Genomic DNA, 20,071 nt, shown 5'->3' with positions numbered 1-20,071 from the left:
ATGTATGTCCATGCATTTGCTCCACAGGTGAACTGAAGATAAGTCAGAAGCACTTTGAAGAAGCTTTCAAGAAAGTAAAATCATCTATATCAAAAGAGGTAAGCAATGCTCTTAAAGGTAGAAGAGCAATTAGAATTGAGAGCAGTAAGTATGAATTCATGACAAAAAGCAAAATGGTTGCCTCTGAGAGAGTGTTGTTGAGAGACTGTAATTTTTAATGTTTCTGGAGACTAAACACAGAAAATAACCTCATGTATGTTTTCATAATCTCAGAATTTTTAGTCATTCTCATTCAAGTATTACTTGACCTGTATCACCCTTTACACTTACCCATAGTTTCACGAAAGTAAAAATACCTTCACTGTAAGGTCAGAGAAGAGTTAAAAATCACTCAGACTTGTCCTTACAAAAAATGCTGAATTTTACTGTATTTATTTCTTACTGTGTTGAGATATTCTGTCTGTAATAAGTTAAAATGTTTGCTGTTAAGTGAAGTGAGGTTACTGTAACACAAAAGAGTTTGCAGGGAAATACCCAACCCAAAGTAATGTCTGAGTTAAACACTGGATATCTTAGGGCTTCCCTCATAGCTCAGTGGGTAAATCAACTGCCTGCAATGCAGGAGACCCGAGTTCTATTCCTGGGTCAAACAGTTACATGAGATGGGTTGCTGTGTTCCAGTGCCTCCAGTCCTGGTGTAAATACTCTTATTTGACCATCTTACCACTTTTAACTAAAGTAATCAGTTAAAGAGTTTGGGCTGGTGATGGTGTCTTTTAAGTATATAGCTGCTTCTTTTTCAGCTAAAGTCTAATCTGCTGAACCTGGCCTGGGTCTTTTACCATATGTGGAGAAATGAAAGTCTGTTTTGACCTCTCAGGCATTTTGTACACTAGAGGAAATGTTTTTATTTCATTGTCTTTGAATAAGATAGTCTTATTAATTAAAATCAAACAGTTTTACAGTTAATCTTACTGGCACTTTTCATTCTGATCAACAAGAAAGTAGTGACATAAGTGTCCCCCCACCCAAAGATTCAGTCATTAAAAAACGAATCTTCCTTATGTTTACGTAATCAGTTTTGATTTGAGGCTTTTCAAGAATCAGGACATACTGGCATAGCTCCCCATCCGTCACTCTCATCCTGTAACCTTCCTCTTTCAAATGGGAATTTGATTGACCTTTGTGATGCACAAATACACAGATACAGTCCTGTGCGTGTGCGCGGTAACCTGCTTCAGTGGCATCTGACTGTACAGCCCCGCGGACTGTCGCCCGCCAGGCTCCTCTGTCCATGGGGGTTCTCCAGGCAAGAATAGTGGGGTGGGTTGCCATGCCCTCCTCCAGGGAATCTTCCCGACCCAGGGATCGAACCCACGTCTCTCATGTCTCCCGCATTGGCAGACAGGTTCTTTACCACTAGTGCCATCTGGGAAGTCCTACAGTTCTGTAAGTTTTGGCAAACTTAACTGGTACTTCAGTCAATATAGAGAGCATTTTCATCACTTCAGAAAGTTCCTGTGTTCCTTTCTAGTCGTCAGTCCCTTTACAAATGCGGTACCAGGTAACCCCTAATCTGACTTCTGTCATCATGCTCTAACTTCACCTGTTTTGGAACTTTATGTAAATAGAATCGTATTGATACACTCATTTGTCTGGCTTCTTTTGCTCAATGTAATGTGGCAGAGACTCATCCACATTGCTGGTTTTCACTAGTTTGATCCGTTCTCTTGCTGAGTAGTTTTCCATTATGTGAATATACTGCAGTTTGTGTACCCTTTCCCCTGCTGGTGGGCACTTGGGTTTTTTCCAGTTTTTGGCTTCCTCAGATAATAGTGTGTCAGAGAGAGAGAGAACGAGAACATGTGTTTTTATTTCTCTTGAGTAAATAGGAGAGGAATTGCTGGATCTTGTGGCAAGTGTATGTTTAACTTTATAGGAAACCGCCAACCTTCTTTCCAAGTGACTGTAATACCGTTTTGCATTTTGTGAGCGTTCCAGTTGGCCTACACTCTCACCAACACTTGACTATTTTCAGTCTTTTAATTTTAGCCATTCTACTGGATGTGAAATAGTATCCTGTTGTGGTCTAAATTTGTTTTCCTAATGACTAAAATGTTGAGCATTTTTTCATATGCTTATTGATCATTTGTATATCTTATTTTGCGTCCTCACATTTTGCTCTTAAAACATTGAGTTGTTTTCTTATTAAGTTGTGCAAATTCTTAGTTTATCTTGGCTTTTATGAGATACACATTTTTTTCTGAAATATCTGTAGGATTTATTTTGGAGTATAGTTAATTTAAAATGTGTTTCAAGATATATACAACAAAGTGAATCAGTTATGTATATATATCTCCACTCTTTTTTTTTTAGATTTTTTTCCCTCATATAGGTCATTACAGAGTATTGGGTAGCGTTCTCTGTGCTGTACCATAGGTCCTTATTAGTTATCTATTTTGTATATAATAGTATGTATTATGTCAATACCAATCTCCAAATTTATCCATCCCGCCCTCTTCCCCCCTTGGTAACTATAAGTTTGTTTTCTATATCTGTGACTCTATTTCTATTTTATAAATAGAAGTTCGTTTGTACCATTTTTTTTAGATTCCACATTTAAGCAGGATCATATTTGTCTTTCTCTTTCTGACCTACTTTACCTACTATAATAATCTCTAAGTTCATCCATGTTTCTGCAGATGACATTATTTTGTTCTTTTTTATGGCTGAGTAATACACATGTGCATTTTGAGGATATTTTGTCCTAATTTTTTTTTTTCAATTTTCTAAAGGCGTCTTGAAGAACAGGAGTTTTTAATTTGTATGAAATCCATTTTTTAAAAATAATTGTGTTTTTCTGTCATAAGAAATCTTGATTATCCTAATAAGTTTATGAAAATTTTCTCCTTTGCTTTTCTCTAGTAGTTTTGTAGTTTTATCTTTTACATTTAGCACTATGATCCATTACAAACTAATTTTTTAAAATTTAAAGTTAGATAGAAAAGTCATGATTATTTTCTCCCATGCAGCTATCTAGTTACTGTGGTCCTGTTGGTTGAAAATATTTTCCTTTCATTGAATGATCATGCCCTTTTTTTGAAAACCAATTGATCATATATGCCATGAATTTATTTCTTCACTCTTTTTTCTGTTCCACTGATCTTTATATCCATTTTATGCCACTGTATATTTTTTGCTACTCTCTTGATTATTTTACATCAGTTTTTAATTTTTATTTATTTTCTGGCCACAGCATGTGGGATCTTAGCTCCCCAACCAGGGATCAAACCTGTGCTCCCTGCAGTGGAAATTTAGATTGTTAATCACTGGACTTTTGGGGAAGTCCCCTTGATTATTACAGATTAGATATGTTAATCTTGAAGTCAGCTAGTGTAAGTCATTCAGATTTGTTCTTTTTTCCCCAAAAATTGTTTTATCTATTTTAGTCTCTTTGCTTTCCCATATAAAACTTGCAATCAGTTTATCAATTTCTGCAAAGTAAACTTTCTGGGATTTTGAATGGATTTGCATTGAATCTGTAGGTCAGTTGGGAGAGCAGAGGTATTAAAAATACTGAGTTTTTCAATCAGTGAACTTAGTATATCTGTTCATTTATTTAGATCACTTTATTTCTTTTATATAGATTTATTCATTTTTTAAAAATTCACTTATTAGAGCCATTTGATCTCTCCCAGTAATGTTGTGCATTTTCAGGATGCAGATTTTTCAGGATGTACACTTTTCATCAAATTGATTAAAGTAATTTGTAGTTTTTTATTTTTCATAATGTTCTTTAAAATATTGTTCTCTAATGGCTACTAGTACGTAGAGGTTCATTTGGTCTTTATAGATTGGCCTGGGATAGCTCTTCAGCTGTCACTCTTATACCTTCTTTACCTCTAAAAAAATTACTTCAGTTTTCTAGACTAAAATAATGAAACCATCTTGTTTGTATTTGCCTGTTCTAATTTTGAAAAGCTTCCATGTTTTAATGTTTTTACATTTAAGAGTTACAGTAATATTTTGCAGTTACAATTAAGTAATTGTATTAGAGTTGGCTATAAAGATGTCATGCAGAGTTTGAAAATTGCTTACTTGACCTATCCTTAAATTGGGCCACATTTTCATCCTTGTATCTGCGATAATTAAGGAGTAAATCTTTATTTTGTTACCTGTTCTAAAACTCTCCTAGTAAATTTGAAACCAGTGGATGTTACATTTGGCTGGACAGGGCGGGGGTTGCTCAGTCTCTGCTTTCTGGTTCTCGTCCTTCACAGTCCACAGCTGTGCCAGAGAACATCTTCCTTCCTTAAATTGTTTTTGGTTGAAGTATAGTTGATTTACAATGTTGTGTTAGTTTCTGGTGTACAGCAAAGTTGAATCAGATATATATTTATGTATATTATATATGTGTGTGTGTGTACATACTTTTCATATTGTTTTCATTATTAATTATTTTAAGATATTAAATATAATTCTCTGTTGCTATACACTAGGGTCTTCTTTATCTAGTTTGCTTATTTATTTTGGCTGAGCTATGACGCACGCAGGATCTTAGTTCCCCAACCAGGGATTGAACCCCAGGCCCCTGACAGTGAAGGCATGGAGCCCTATCTATTGGACCTCTGGGGAATTTCCTATCTCTTTTATATATAGTAGTTTGTATCTGCTAATCATGAACTCCTAATTTATCTCTTCCCCAGTCCCTTTCCCTTTTGGTAGCCATAAGTTTGTTTTCTGTGTCTGTGAGTCTGTTTTGTAAATAAATTCATTCGTGTCATGTTTTAGATTCTACATATAAGTAATTTCATGTGGTATTTTTCTGTTTGTCCGACTTAGTTCACTTAGTATGATAATCTCAGTCTGTGCATGTTGCTGCAAATGGGCATTATCTCATTCTTCCAGAAGGGTGCCCAGGAGTGGGACTGCTGGATCATATGACCACTCTATTTTTTGGAAGCGTTCTTCTGATTTAGCAGATTTCAGTTGAAATTAGAGGAGTTGGATAGTCAAACAGAATCCATTTGAAAAATCAAACCAAAAGACACGTGTGGCGTTTGTTGATACATTTCTGAATGTAGGATTGAGCGGCTCATTTGTAAGCCACCTCTTTCTACTTTTAATATTAAGGTTCCTTCAGTTGTAAATGACAGAAACCCAACTCTCTAAGTGGGAATAAAGAGGAATCCATTCCACATATAAGGAAGTTGAGAGCACTGCTGGCTTCAGGCATGCTGGATCCAGAAACTTCATTGCTTCAATTCTTGGAGGAAAAGGCTGCCTTCAAGCCCAGACATACAGGCTACTTGTTTATTAACCCCCATAGCAAGAGAATTTCCTGATAGCTCCAACAGGAGAGTTTCAGGGAACCTGTGATTGGTCCAGCTCAGGTTAGAGCCCATGGCAAAACTAATCAGTATGATTAGCTCGAAAGTTAGACACTCTGGCCAGGTGGAATGTAAGGGGTAGCATAGTTTTCTAAAGGTCATGACTTCAGGCCCTAGGATAAAAAGCTATAAATAAGGTGGACTTAAGTCTTTTCACACTAAAAGAAAATCTACTAGGCTTGTTAAACACAAAAGGAACATTTAATTACATTTTACATTTTAACCTTTCAGACATACTTACAGAGATAGCAGTTGCTTTGAAGTGAGTTAAAACATTAAATAAATGATTGGGAGATGTCGAAAAAAAAATGAAAGAGAACAGTGTGCACATTCTGTCCGAAAGTCCACAGAGCTGGTCTGTATAGTTCGGAAAAGTTCAGCCTGTTCTCAGGCTAGGTAAATCTGCCCTGCTAGCTGGTTCCTTCTCTTTCCTTGAAGCAGTTGGCTCCCTGGTGCCGCATGGTTTTTAGTTTGAGGTTGGAAAACAACAGTGTGTGAAGTGGATTCGGTGTCCAGCAATTGGCTAACATGATAGTAGGGTCTGGTTTAGAGGCCAGATGCCGAAGCTTGTCATCTGACCCAGTAAATCTTCATGTGCTCGCCTCGACAGCACATATACTAAAATTGGAACGATACAGAGAAGATTAGCATGGCCCCTGCGCAAGAATGACACGCAAATTCGTGAAGCGTTCCATATTTTTAAAGGAATGTGAAATGAAAAAATAATAAATAAATCCTCATAACCAGCTGAGGGTGAGATGTGAACACAGTTTGCAAACGTTCCTTCCAAGTCTCTGCCTGTATTCTTCATTCATTCCTACTTCATTGCTACCAAACTTTTAGGCTCCATCTGAAGATCCCTGCGGGGTCCTAGTTTCTCATCAGAGGCCACGTCCTATTGTGGTCCTAAGAAGACTGAATAGATTGGCAATTCATTATGACAGATACCCCAACTTAGACGACTGGACTCTTTTTGCCAGTTTCTTCTTAGTCAGCTGTTACTTTCTTCCCTGAATGAAACCATTGCCCAGTATGTGTCACTTCACAGACTTGTAAAGCAGAACTTACTTTGTTGGTTTGGTTTTCTTCAGTGATAACTGCTCGCCAGAGACCTGAGCCTGGGTTAACGTCAGTAAACGTTGAGACCTTGAAATTGTTTTCCCGGCTATGTGTTATCTCAAATACATAGTCTTTTCCCTCTGCCTACTCTGACATTGTTCAACTGTCAGGAAGGAAACCTCACTCAAACGTAAATTAGGTATTCTTTTTCCTTCCTCCTCTCTTAAAACCACACCACAGAAACTCTCCTGTTTTATTAGCTCACTGGTCTAGTGTTTTTCACACCCACTGGCAGGCACACTTTGATCCTCTTCTTCACACTCAGGATTATATGGTTCATCCATTTGCTTGATCAAGTCTGTCACACTGAGAGAGAAAAACTTGCCAAGTAGAGTTGCTCTTGCCTCTAGCTGTGTATTGAGTTGCCTCAGATCCCATCCTTTCATCCATCCAGAAACATATATATATCCTGTACCTACCATACACATGCCAGGCTTTGTGCTAGACTCACAAGATACAAAGTTGCATAAGACCTGGGTTAGGAACCATTTTGAGCAATTAAAGAGTTGTAAACACTACCATAGATGTGTATGTAGAATACATATTAACGTGATTGCTCAGATTCCTTAGAAAATAGTTTGCAAGTAACTGTTGCTTAGAAGGTATCAGCACAGTGTGACAAAGGCAATGTGACTGATTTTATTACCAACATATCTGAACCAATAGTTCCACACACTGTATAATTTTTTTTATCCTCTGAAGAACATCCATGGGAAGGCTACGTGTGTGTCCCAGTGATACTACTTGATTCCAGTATATTCTCTTTAATACTTTTGATGGTCATAAACCTTAAAACTATCAAATATTTAATTTCTGAAAACTACCCTAGTGAATCATAAGCTATCACTTCTCTTTTGGAGATTGGCATAGTATGAATTTTGAATAAATAATAAAGAGATGACCAAGCTGATTATTACTTTGTGAGATCTTTTTAAAAATTAAGGCACAACAATTAAGGTAGAGAGACAGCTTTCCTTGTTTGGCATCATAACTGGCCCTTATGAAACTAATAATGATTGCTTATAGGGAGAAAAACTGAGTGACTGGAGGACAGAAGTTTGAAAATTAACCTTTCATCTTACTTGAATTTTGAACTATGTAAATGTATTACCTAATTTAAAAACTTAAATACTAAAAAAATAATCATTTAAAAGATCTTGAGGGACCAAAGTAGTAATGATAGTTATGTCTGGAAATGAAGGATTACTTTTTAATTTTTTCTGCTGATCTGTATTTTCTAATATTTCTACAATAAAGGGGAATCACTAATCTGGCTGTAAACACAGCATGCTTAAAATGTCTTTGTTGTTGTTCAGTCCTGTTTGACTCTTTGCGACCCCATATACTGTAGCACGCCAGGCCTCCCTGATCCTCACCATCTTCCAGAGTTTGCCCAAGTTCATGTTCATTGCGTTGGTGATGCTGTCTAGCTATCTCATCCTCTGACGCCCTCTTCTCCTTCTGCCCTGAATCTTACCCAGCATCGGGGACTTTTCCAGTTAGTTGTCTGGAATTCCATCAGTTCTTCCAATGAATACTCAGGGTTGATCTCCCTTAAGATTGAATGTCTTTACTATACCTTTATTATTTAGCAGTGAGTTGAAATACCAAGGCCCTCTTACCCTACTTCAGAGTTAATTCAGCATTTCACTAATACCTGTTTTATGTTCACTGTTGACACTGTTTGAGAGCTACTTGCCAGGAGTTGGTCCAAGGGTTACAAAATGCTGTTTTCACTGCCATGGGCCCAGGTTCAATCCCTGGACAGGAAACCTAAGATCCTGCAAGTTGCATAGTGCAACCAAAAAAAAGAAGAGAGAGGTACTTGAGAAAAATCACTGAAATATATAGAATTTTTTAAAATTAATCTTTACATGGTCTTCTGTGCATTAGTCTTTACGTAGTCTTCCCTCTGTGCATGTCTGTGTCTTACTCCTCTTCTTACGAGGACACCAGATCACATTGGATGTGCTAAAGCCCACCCTAATTATGTCATTTTAACTTAAGTCTCTTTAAGACCCTCATTTCCAAATCCAGTCACACTCTGAGGTACTGGAGGTGAGGACTTCAACATGTGAATTCTGGGGAACACAGTTCAGCTCATTTCAGTGTCTAGCTCCGTGTTCTGTCCTCTCCTCTCCTCTCAGGATCGAGCAATGTATGAGGCTCTGCAGTGGTCCCTCAGCCGGTGACTTCTCCAGCAGTGAGCCTTCCGGGAGTCCAGTGCCTCGAGATGCCAGAGATGCCCACGTGCTCTGAGCTGCCCACTTTCAACTTGACACATGTGGTCTCACCTAAGCGTTTTATCCTCAAATTAATGAGGCCAAGTCGAAGCTGAAGATTCTTCCCATCTGGACAACCTCATATGGAAACACCCTACCTCCTATTTAAGGGAAAAAAAATTAATTGTCAAAATAAAATAACAGATAACCTTTTTAAAATAAAATGTTTATTTTGAAACAACCTCGACTGTACAGAAAAGTTGCAATTACAGTAAAAAGAACTCCCCCCCCTCCCCAAAACCATCTGAGGGTGCTTCCCAACCTGATGCCTGATCACCTGTAAATACTTTTGTTTCCTGCACAGCAGGATAGTCCCCTACATAACCAGCCATCCACATCAGATCAGCCATGTCCGCTGTGATACTTCCCTGCCAAATCCTCAGCCGCACTCAGGTTTCTCCAGTTGTCCCAATAAAGTCCTTTATAACAGAGGAATCTAGTTTGGGAATAGCTATTGCAATTCATCGCTTTTCTTTTTGGGGCGGGGGGCTGCACTGGGTCTTCATTGCTGCATGCAGGCTTTCTCCAGTTGTGGCAAGTAGGGGCTGCTCTTCCTTGCTGTGCCCGGGCTTCTCGTGGCAGCCGCTTCTCTTGCTGTAGAGCACAGGCTCTAGTTGCCCGCAGCATGTGGGGTCTTCCCCAAACCAGGGATCAAACCTGTGTCCCCTGCATTGGCAGGCAGATTCTTAACCCCTGAACCACCAGAGAAATCCTGCTGTTTTCCTTGAAGTCTAGAACAGCTCCTGTCGTAACTTTTGACACTTTTGAAGGTTATTGGCCAGTTGCTTTGTAAAATGCCTTCAATGTGAGTTTGTCTGAGGTTTCCCCATAATTAAATGCAGCCTGTACATCTTTGGCAGGAATAAATGTCGTGACGTGATGGTCTTCTCACTGCATCCTGTCAGGTAGGTGCAGTTTCGATTTGTTCCATTCACTTTGATCACTCTAAGAGGGTTCTGCCAAGCTTCTTACACTATAAAGTTACTCTCATCAAACTCAGGTATTGCCGTTGTTTTAGTGTGTTATCTTTTACGATGTTCAGATTGTCCCAGGTTCAGTCAGTTGGGAGCCCCTTCACATTTGCCTCTGTGCACTTTCGACGAGTCTCTAGCTGATATCTTCAGCAGAGTTTGTGTCATGTTTTATCTCCTTTCTGATTTGCAGCACTGCTCACAGTGTTTCTGAGGTTGCGTAGATGGCTTTGGTTACCTACTTTCTCCCCTTCCAAATTTTCCATTCCACCTGACTCTACAAAAGTGTTTTTGCTACTTTTAAAAATGTGATTGATAAAATGAAAATAGTAATAGATCATAGCAAGTCAGGTAAGTAAGGCATACTCCTTTTTTTTCAAGTTCACAACCGAATATAGGCTTCTAACCAGAGTATCACAATACCCAAGGGAGGGGCATGAAAAGGAGGCTGCTGTAGGACCCCAGAGCAAGAACACCAAAAGAAAAAGCAAATCAGGATCATGTCTTCAGCATAGATGATTAAGAACGAAAGCTATAAAGTATAGGCCAGAAGGTCTTAAAGAGTTACATAATTTGAGTAAAAGATTTAATTGGGCTTGATATCAGCCAAATCAAGAGAGAAACGCGGTCTGGTATGTCGTATATATAATACAAGAGATCATGAAGATCGTCTTGACAATTGAATTTTCTTGACAATTTCTAGACAAGTAGGTCTAAAGTGCAGAACTTTCTGGTTGTTTAGCTTATCCTAAATGCCAAGTGTTGACTGCATCACAGGTTAGGCTGCATTTGTCCGTCAGCTTTGCAAATCAGCTGTGATGTAGGTTGGACAGCAGGGACTTATTGGGCAAGAAGTTAGCCAACGAATGTCACAGAAAATATTGCCAACACTCTCCATAAGGAAGGAAAGATAACATGTTCTAAGCACCATCTGTATGCTGGACAGTGTTGTATTGTTTTAATTCTCCCAGCTCTTACTACCGATACAATAGGGGTCGAATAGCATCTGCATTTTATTAAAAAGAAGAAGAGCTTCTTCACAGTCACCTGCTGTATATCCATGCGTGTATATGGGACAGTCTGAATTCTGGTCCACAGCTCTCCGGCTTTTCTTTCTCTTGAGAAGAAGTTCCAGGCCTGTGTTAGGAAACATCTGGAGTTGTATCCTCTGTTCTAACGCTGTGAAAGATTCAACAGTCTTGTTAAATGCTTTGTGCTGCACACTGATAACATAATGGTAAACTCGGAACTTACTGCCTAATTTGGTATGTATAGCAGAAATAGCCCATTGTCCCATAATATCCATTCTTCCCTTCTTCCTTTTAGTAGGAAGGGTTCTTGCTGCCAGGAGAGTGACTGTGTTCTGTCTAGTGTAATATGAACACCAGTGATGACCTTAGTTCTGGTCATATCCTTAAAAAGGAGAAGCTTGAACTGCAAACCTATCATTAACTGGGGGCAGTCTGCCTTGAACTCAATGCATCTTAGCCCATAAGCAGACTCTGGAAAATGTCCTCAGAAACCACACCTGGTTTGAAAAAGAAAACACTGCTTGCCCATTTAATTCTAGTTCTCCCTTCCCTAGGCTGGAATGATGAAGTGAAGATGAACTGGCTTTGACCATATATAAAGGGGAACATTCTAGGAGGTGACAGAACCATAAGACATAAGAAACTTAAGGGCCCTAAGCGCTTGTTGGGCAGTTTGCTCACCATTCAAGTCTCATTTAGCCTGAACTTTTATGTGTGACCTTTGTCTTGCTTAAGCCAGTTAAATTTTTATCTCTGTTAGAGCAGCCAGACTGATATCCTAGTTAATAACGTGTTGAGAGGAGTAAGGAGGAAGTTGCAAAACAGCGCGCAAATGGCTGTGAAGGGATGAGAGTAGATGCTGTTAGGAGGAGCACAGAGGAAAGGCAGCTGGTTCATCATGGGGTCAGGGAAAATTCTCCAAAGGAAATGATGCCTCACCTCAGCTGAGTCCTGAAGGCTTGAGAGGGAAATGCAGGAAGAGAATAAATGATCTGACAGACGGTAGAAACCTCAAGATGTGAGAGGGACTGATGTCTGGGAAACTAATTCTCCTGTTCATCCATCAAAGGTGTGTTTACAAGAGGATCTTACTTCCAAAAGCTGAAATAGTGAGAAAGCACTTAGTTATGTGTTAGGAACAATCTTCAGTCATTGTTTATCTCTCTCACTGTTGAACTCAGACCTAAATGGATTTGGATATATTTTTGCACCACTCAGTTCCAAAGCCTAGAGGCCAGTTTCATTTGGGATAAAACGGAATCCCACGTCACTCAGATGCTATCCTTAACTCCATTGCTTTAGCTCCATGAGACCTATGCTTATCGCTGGCATCAGCATTTTTAATTTTCAACTTATTTTTTATAAAATAAGGACAACAAATTCAATACACAGGCTGACTGCGTATTATAGTTGGCTGACTGACTTCAGGTCTCCTGCTAAGTTTCATGAGGGGAGGGGTCCTGTCAGGCTTGTCTCCTTAGCATCCAGCCTGGTGCCTGGATCACAGGAAGCATTTAATAAATATTAAATGTTCTTAGGCAACAGGACTGTCCATATTAGACACTGTGCCCAGCCTCTCCCTCTGTGGGAGAACTGTAAGTGTTGATTCATTGGGTAATAGAAACCTACTCTGTGTCATATGAAAAAAGATAAAGGAACAAGTGAATAACCTATAACCAACAGTTTCACTCTAACACAAATATCCAAAATAGAAATGCATACACACAGCCAGCAAAATTCATAATTGACCAAAAACGGAAACCTGAGTATCCATCAGTAGCAGAGCCGGTAAACATGGTGTCTTCAGGCACTAGAATACTGCACAGTGATGAACTATACGCAACGACGCGGATGATTCTCACAGATACTGAGCGGAAGAAGCCTGTCCTGAAATCATCTTGGGCAGTTCTACCTATTAACATATAAAATTCAAAAAGGCAGCTGGTCAATGCCATTAGAAATCAGGCTGACGGTTAATATTAGAGGGCAGTGCCTGGAAGAAGCACCAAGTGGTGTGGCCTCTAGGGTGGTGGCCACACCCTCCTGGATCTGATGACAGTTTCCTGCGTGTGTTTTCTTAGTGATGATTCATTGCTCCATATGCTTATCATAACTCTTTTCTGTAAGTATGTTCACTTCAGTTTAAAAGCTTTTTTTAAAAAGCTTATGAAGATGTATCTATAATTTACGGTTTTGTCTGATTTTATTTACGATAAACATTTCAAAAATTTAAAAGGGTAGGAGTAGCAGTATTAAAAATGTAGGTCATTTAAAGGTAAAGAACCACATAGAGCCCAGTATGCTTGAAGGAAAGCCAGCCGCATGTTGCTTTTTCCCCTGAAACACCAGGCACATTGCTCATACTGTCCCTTCAGCTGGTTAGAGTTAAGAAAGTGAGGTAAAAGAGGTGAGTGGGAGTGGAATTTGGTTGTTTAAATTACCCCAGTTCTAATTCTCTCTCCACCTGGGAGAATGTGAGCTTCAAGGATGTCTGTAGCCATCAAGATTGTCTGGACAAATGCTGCCTCCTAGAATGTTTCTTTAGATGGCATGTTGGCCATGCAGTCTGATCCCACTTCCAGGTAAGCTTTGCCCCTAAGAGTAGGAGAGTAGGAGGAACTTGGCAAAGTTTGTTCCAAAGACTGCTTTCTTAGGTGTGCAGGTGAACAGTCCACATTACGTCATAGTCAAGGATGTTCTATTGTCCAGGACTGCAGTAAGCCTCAAGGTGGAGAAACTCAACAGCTCCTTCCTTTCCTTTGTGCCCCACCTCTGCATTGAAACACCTTCTCTGCCTCCCACAGTCCTCACCACCCAGGCCAGAAGGATGCAAGTCATCTTGAGTACTACTGATCAGTGATCAGTCATTTATTATTTATTCTCACAGACACTGACCTAATTCAATTTGTCATCAGCTTTCATATGTTTACTTTGACCTAATTAATCTCCTATTCCAAACTCTTACTAAAACCAGGATTGCCATCAGAAGATACTTACTCATTATGTCACTTTTCAGCTTGGCATCCTCCTGTGGCCTAAACTCATTGGTCTAATTATGCATGGACCTTTGCAGGCAGTACACCTCTGACACCCATCCAACCTCCTCTCCCCTGACTGGATTCATTGCCATTCAAGTAGAACAGCGTATTGTTTCACATCTCAGCCTTGGCTCACGAGGTTCCCATTACCTGGCAAATCCTTCCACCTAAACACAGAACCCTCTTCCAGGCTTGAAACACTCCTGTTGAGAAGCCTTGCCCAATCCCTCACTCTGCTTTTTGCTCACTGTTCTGACCTAGACTCTCTGCTTTAAGTACTAGATTCTCAGTGGCAGAGTCCTTAATTTATTTTTGCATTACAGCACTTGACACAATAAGAACAAAGTAGCTTTTTAATAGCACAATTGAATCACTTTGCTCTATGGCACAAAGCACTGTCAACAGTGGGGAGATTTGGTTGAGATTTTATGTTGTTTTCACCTGAGAAATCTACCAGACTGGAACTTCATGGCTCATTGCTCTCTGAAGAGAAATCAGCAAAGTTTTGGAAGGTGTGGCTTCCTCCTTCCAATTTAGTTATTGCTTGTCTGAAGTCCTTTTAGCAATACTTCTCCATGGCTAAGGAACCCCTCTAGGACTGGTCAAGGCATTCAAAAGAAACTATTTCTAAGAGCTTGGTCTACATAAATATTCTCTCTCTAAAGCAGAAAGCTTTAAAGAAGAGATTATATATATTTATTACAACCTTCTTTACACAGACAGGAAAACCTGCTCTCCGACTCTGTGACTGAGTGAGCCTGATAAATGGACAATGGGTCTTCTTTACAGACTCCAGGAAGTTTTTCTAGCTTGAACTTTCTCAAAACTAATATTACAGAAAGCTAAATGAGTTTCACAGGAACTGAGGCCGTTGAAAGTGGAAATACCAGGTGGCAGAAGTAGCTTTATTCAGGGAACTGGAGAATCGCTGTTTTGCAGTATATGTATAAGAAAGTCTGGGCTTCCTTGGTGGCTTAGTGGTAAAGAATCCACCTGCCAAGCAGGAGATTTGGGTTTGATCCCTGGCTTGGGAAGATCCCCAGGAGAAGGAAATGCAACCCACTCCAGTAATTTTGCCTGGGAAATCCTATGGATGGGTGAGCCTGGTGGATTACAGTCCATGGGGTCACAAAAGAGTCAGACTTAGCAACTAAACAACAAGCAAATTAATTAATTCAACACTTTTGGAGCATCTATTTCATATCTGCTTTTGCTTTTTTATTCATTTGCCTCCTTCATTATTCTCAGCTCACTTAGAACTTGGATGTTGGAGCAACAGATTCTCTTGACACTTTATTGTCAAACTCAATTTGTAGTCCAACTTAGATTCATTTATTTAAAATGAAATTATTTGTACCACTTTAATTTTGTACCTTGCATGGCAGAGGTTTGGAGCATTTGTGCTTTGATAAAATATCTCAGGCTTTGTTGTTATGGGATGAGGAAGAGGAAGGGGGACTTACAAACTGTTTCTTTACCGACACATTAAAACTGAGACACATAGTATCTTATATTTGAGAAAACTGAGGCTCAGAGGGGCTTCCCAGGTGACACTAGTGAGAACCCTCCTGCCAATGCAGGAGACATAAGAGAATGTGGATTTGATCCCTGGGTTGGGAAGATCCCTGGAGAAGGGCACAGCAGCTCACTCCAGTGTTATTGCCTGGAGAATCCCATGGACAGAGGAGCCTGCTGGGCTACGGTCCATAGGGTCACAAAGAATCAAACACAACTGCAGCAGATTAGCACGAGGCTCACAGAGGTTGAACAACTTATCTTGGTTCTCAGCTAATAACTTATTATCTGGAAAAATCAAACTCAAGAGTGTATTGCCTTTAAAGACTTTGCCCTTCTCCTACATCTTACTGGCTTTGGGGGGCAGAAAATGGACTTCTGTGTCATTAACTAGTGTGAGTTGTAATAATAATATTCTTTATTAAATAGTGAATAACATTTTTTTTTCCTGTGAACTCAAGCAGCTAATATCAGAAACCTCTGTACACTCTTGCCGCTCAGAAAACTCATAAGATTTTAGCAGACAAGCTTTGAAGTGACTATTTGTTCTTCAGCTGCTAAGTCATGTCTGACTCTTTGTGACTCCGTGAACTGCAGCACGCCATTCTTCCTTGTCCTCCACGGTCTCCCTGAGTGTGCTCATATTCATGTCCACTGCATCAGTATGCCATCCAACCATCTCATCCTCTGTCGCCCCCTTCTCCTCTTCCCTCAGTCTTTCCCACCATCAGGGTCTTTTCTAGTGAGTCGGCTCTGCACATGAGGTGGCCAAAGCTTTGGAGCTGCAGCTTCAGCCTCAGTCCTTCCAGTGAATACTCAGGGTAGAATTCCTTTAGGATTGACTGGGTTGATCTCTTTGCAGTTCAAGTGACTCTCAAGAGTCTTCTCCACCACCACAGTTCAAAGGCATCAGTTCTTTGGTGCTCAACCATCCTTATGATCCCAATTCTCAAATCCATACATGACTACTGGAAAAACCATGGCTATGACTATATGGCCCTTTGTTGGTAAAGTAATGGCTCTGCTTTTTAATACGCTGTCTAGGTTGGTCATAGCTTTTCTTCCAAGAAGCAAATGTCTTTTAATTTCATGGCTCTAGTCCCAATTGCAATGACTTTGAAACCCAAGAAAATGAAGTCTGTCACTGTTCCGCTTTTTCCCCATCTATTTGCCATGAAGTGATGGGACTGGATGCCATGATCTTAGTTTTCTGAATGTTGAGTTTTATGCCAGCTTTTTCACTTTTCTCTTTCACCTTCATCAAGAGGCTCTTTAGTTCCTCTTCACTTTCTGCTATTAAAGTGGCATCATCTGCATATTTGAGGTTGTTGATATTTCTCACAGTAATCTTGATTCTAGCTTGTGATTCATCCAGCCCAGCATTGGCATTTTGCATGATGGACTCTGGATAGAAGTCAAATAAGCAGGGTGACAATATACAGCCTAGATGTGCTGCTTTCCCAATTTTGAACCAGTAGGTTCTATGTCTTGTTTTAATTGTTGCTTTTTGTCCTACGTACAGGTTTCTCAGGGGACAGGTAAGGTAGCCTGGTATTCCCATCTTTTTAAGAATTTTCCACAGTTTGTTGTGATCCACACAGTTAAAGGCTTTAGCATAGTCAGTGAAACAGAAGTAGATGTTTTTTGGAATTCCCTTGCTTTTTCTATGATCCAACAGATGTTGGCAATTTGATCTCTGGTTCCTCTGCCTTTTCTAAATCCAGCTTAAACATCTGGAACTTCTTAGTTCACATACTGCTGAAACCTAGCTTGAAGGATTTTGAGCATAATCTTGCTAGCATGTGAAATGAGTGCAATTGTACAGTAATTTGTACATTCTTTGGCGTTGCCTTTCTTTGGGACTGGAATGAAAACACCTTTTCCAGTCCTGTGGCCACTGCTGAGTTTTCCAAATTTGCTGGCATATTGAGTGCAGCACATTCACAGCATCATCTTTTAGATTTGAATTAGCTCAACTGGAATTCCATCACCTCCACTAGCTTTGTTTGTAGTGATGCTTCCTAAGGCTCACTTGACTTCACATTCCAGAACATTTGGCTGTAGGTGAGTAACCACACCATCGTGGTTATCTGAGTCATTAAAAGACTTTTTTGTACAGTTCTTCTGTGTATTCTTGCCACCTTCCTTAATCTCTTCTGCTTCTGTTAGGTCCTTGCTGTTTCTGTCCTTTATTGTGCCGATCTCTGCATGAAATATCCCCTTGGTATCTCTAATTTTCTTGAAGAGATCTCTAGTCTTTCCCATTTTGTTGTTTTCCTCTGTTTCTTTGCATTGTTCAGTTAAGAGAATCTCTTCTTGCTATTCTCTGGAACTCTGCATTCAGATGGGTATATCTTTCCCTTCCTCCTTTGCCCTTCTCTTCTTTTCTCAGCTAATTTTAGGGCCTCCTCAGGAAACCACTTTGCCTTCTTGCATTCTTTTTCTTGGGGATGGTTTTAGTCACCACCTCCTGTACAATGTTGCAAACCTCCGTCCATAGTTCTTCAGGCACTCTGTCAGTATAGTGACTGTATAGGGTCCTTTTCAGGAGTTAACTGTTGGTCAAGCTCTAAACTGCAAAATGTAAGCACAAAGGTAAAAATGAGAGGAGTGAGGATATAGCTGAGTGTGTGATTTCACTGTTCACCATGGAAATATTCAAATATATGTATAAAAAATTGTTATACCAAATGAAATTGTCATTTTTATAAAAGGATCAAATTTACCAATGCCACATGGTTCAACTAAATAGAATGATTCCCATGTGCCCCATCATCCAGCTTCACCAGCGATCACCTCACACTCAGTCTTTTCATCTGTTCTTTCCCTTGCTACTCCCCACCCTGAATAACTGTGAAGGAAGTCTGAGACAACCTATCATTTAATCCATATGTATACAGAAATGCCACGTGTAAGTTTTATATATATATATGCATACATACATTTATTTTTGGCTCTGCCATGTGCCATGTAGGATCTTAATTCCCCAATCAGAGCTGGAACCTGTGGACCAGGAATTGATCCCACACTGCCTGCAGTGGAAGCTTTGTAGACTTAACCACTAGGCCACCAGGGAGATACTGCCTGTGTATATTTTAAATAGTGATTTTTAAATGGGTAGGCTGGAGGCAGAAAATTCACTGGAAAAGTCCCTGACGCTGGGAAAGATTGAGGGCAGAAGGAGAAGAGGGCATCAGAGGATGAGATGGCTGGATGGCATCATTGATGCAATCTACATGAACGTGGGCAAACTTTGGGAGATGGTGAGGGACAGGGAGGCCTGGCGTGCTGCAGTCCATGGGGTCGCAAAGAGTTGGACAGGACTGGGTGACTGAACAACAACAGGGTGTAGGCAGAGAAATAGCTCTCTTACTCTCCAGCCTTGTAAGTAAAAGATTTAAGAAAATGTTTAACTCTGGGGACATTAGAAAATGCTCAAGTCAAGTCCCTCCTTAGGCATAATCGGAAACCATTGTTTGCATTGTGCTTTTCAAATTCCATTGAATTCTGGAGAACAATGGTTATTTCTCCACATCTCCAGGGATCTCAGGTCATCTAGCAGCATTACCATTTGGGTTTTATCTTGCAGATTATTACCTCCAGTTTACTTACAGCCTCCTTCTCAAGACTATTGAATTGTCATGCTACAAGAGCCCTTTGAATCCTCTGTCAGTGTTTCTCAATTCTGGATGACAGAAAAATCAACTGAGGCTTTTAAAAAATATGTTATCTGCCTGTCTCCCAAGTCAATACAAATAAAAGCAAAAATAAACAAATGGGACTTATCAAATTTAAGCTGTTGCACAGCAAAGGAAACCTATAGAACAAAAGCCTACAGATAGGGAGAAAATATTTGCAAATGATGCCACGGATAAGGAACTTAATTTCCAAAATATACAAGCAGCTCATACAATTCAAAACAACAAAACCCCCAAACAGTCCAACCAAAAAATGGGCAGAAGACCTAAACAGACACTTCTCCAAAGAAGACATACAGCTGGCCAATAGGCACATGAAAAGATGCTCATCGGTAATTATTAGATGCAAATCAAAACTACAATGAGGTAACACCTCACACCAGACACAGTGGCCATCATTGAAAAATCTACAGGGAGTTCCCTGGCAGTCCAGTGGTTAAGACTTCACCTTCCATTGGAGGATTCGATCCCTGGTCAGGGAGTTAAGATCACTCGTGCATCTTGGCCAAAAAGAAACAGAATAAAAAGCAGGAACAATATGGTAACAAATAAAATAAAATTCTCTTTAAAAACAGTCTACATGAGAAAAAAATCTACAAATAGTAAATGCTGGAGAGGATGTGAAGAAAGGGGACCCCTCTTATGTTGCTGGCAATATAAATGGGTGCAACCATTATGGCAAACAGAATGGAGGTTCCTCAAGAAACTAACAGTGGAGTTGCAATCCCACTCCTAGGCATATGTCCAGACAAAACTGTGATTTGAAAAGATACATGCACCCTAATGTTCATAGCAACCCTATTTACAATGGCCCAGACATGAAGCAACCTAAATGTCCACTGACGGATAAATGGACGAAGATGTGGTACGTATACACAGTGGAATAGTTCTCAGCAATAGGTGGAGTCGCTCAGTCGTGTCCAGCTCTGTGCGACCCCGTGGACTGTAACCTACTAGGCTTCTCCGTCCATGGCATTCTCCAGGCAAGGATACTGGAGTGGGTTGCCATTTCCTTCTCCAGGGGATC

At 40.0% G+C, this 20,071-nt stretch overlaps 1 protein-coding gene and 1 non-coding gene across 3 annotated transcripts in view; both read left to right on the top strand.

The window, feature by feature from the left end:
• Window positions 1-8,972, top strand: part of NVL (nuclear VCP like) — an 83,405-nt gene extending 74,433 nt beyond the window's left edge. For both annotated transcript variants that reach the window (XM_069545430.1, XM_069545431.1), the window contains exons 22-23: window positions 28-98; window positions 8,657-8,972. In XM_069545430.1, coding sequence (XP_069401531.1) covers window positions 28-98; window positions 8,657-8,701 — 116 coding nt within the window. In that variant the 3' untranslated portion in view covers window positions 8,702-8,972. The remainder of the gene's footprint in view (window positions 1-27; window positions 99-8,656) is intronic.
• On the top strand, window positions 5,985-6,091 carry LOC138416726 (U6 spliceosomal RNA). The gene has a single exon (XR_011247842.1). It is a non-coding gene; the product is annotated as a U6 spliceosomal RNA (small nuclear RNA).
• Window positions 8,973-20,071: the final 11,099 nt, after the last annotated feature.

Source organism: Ovis canadensis, chromosome 12 (genome assembly GCF_042477335.2).
Source record: "Ovis canadensis isolate MfBH-ARS-UI-01 breed Bighorn chromosome 12, ARS-UI_OviCan_v2, whole genome shotgun sequence".
Classification (NCBI taxonomy): Eukaryota; Metazoa; Chordata; class Mammalia; order Artiodactyla; family Bovidae; genus Ovis; species Ovis canadensis.
This window is presented reverse-complemented; position numbering and strand designations above follow the sequence as displayed.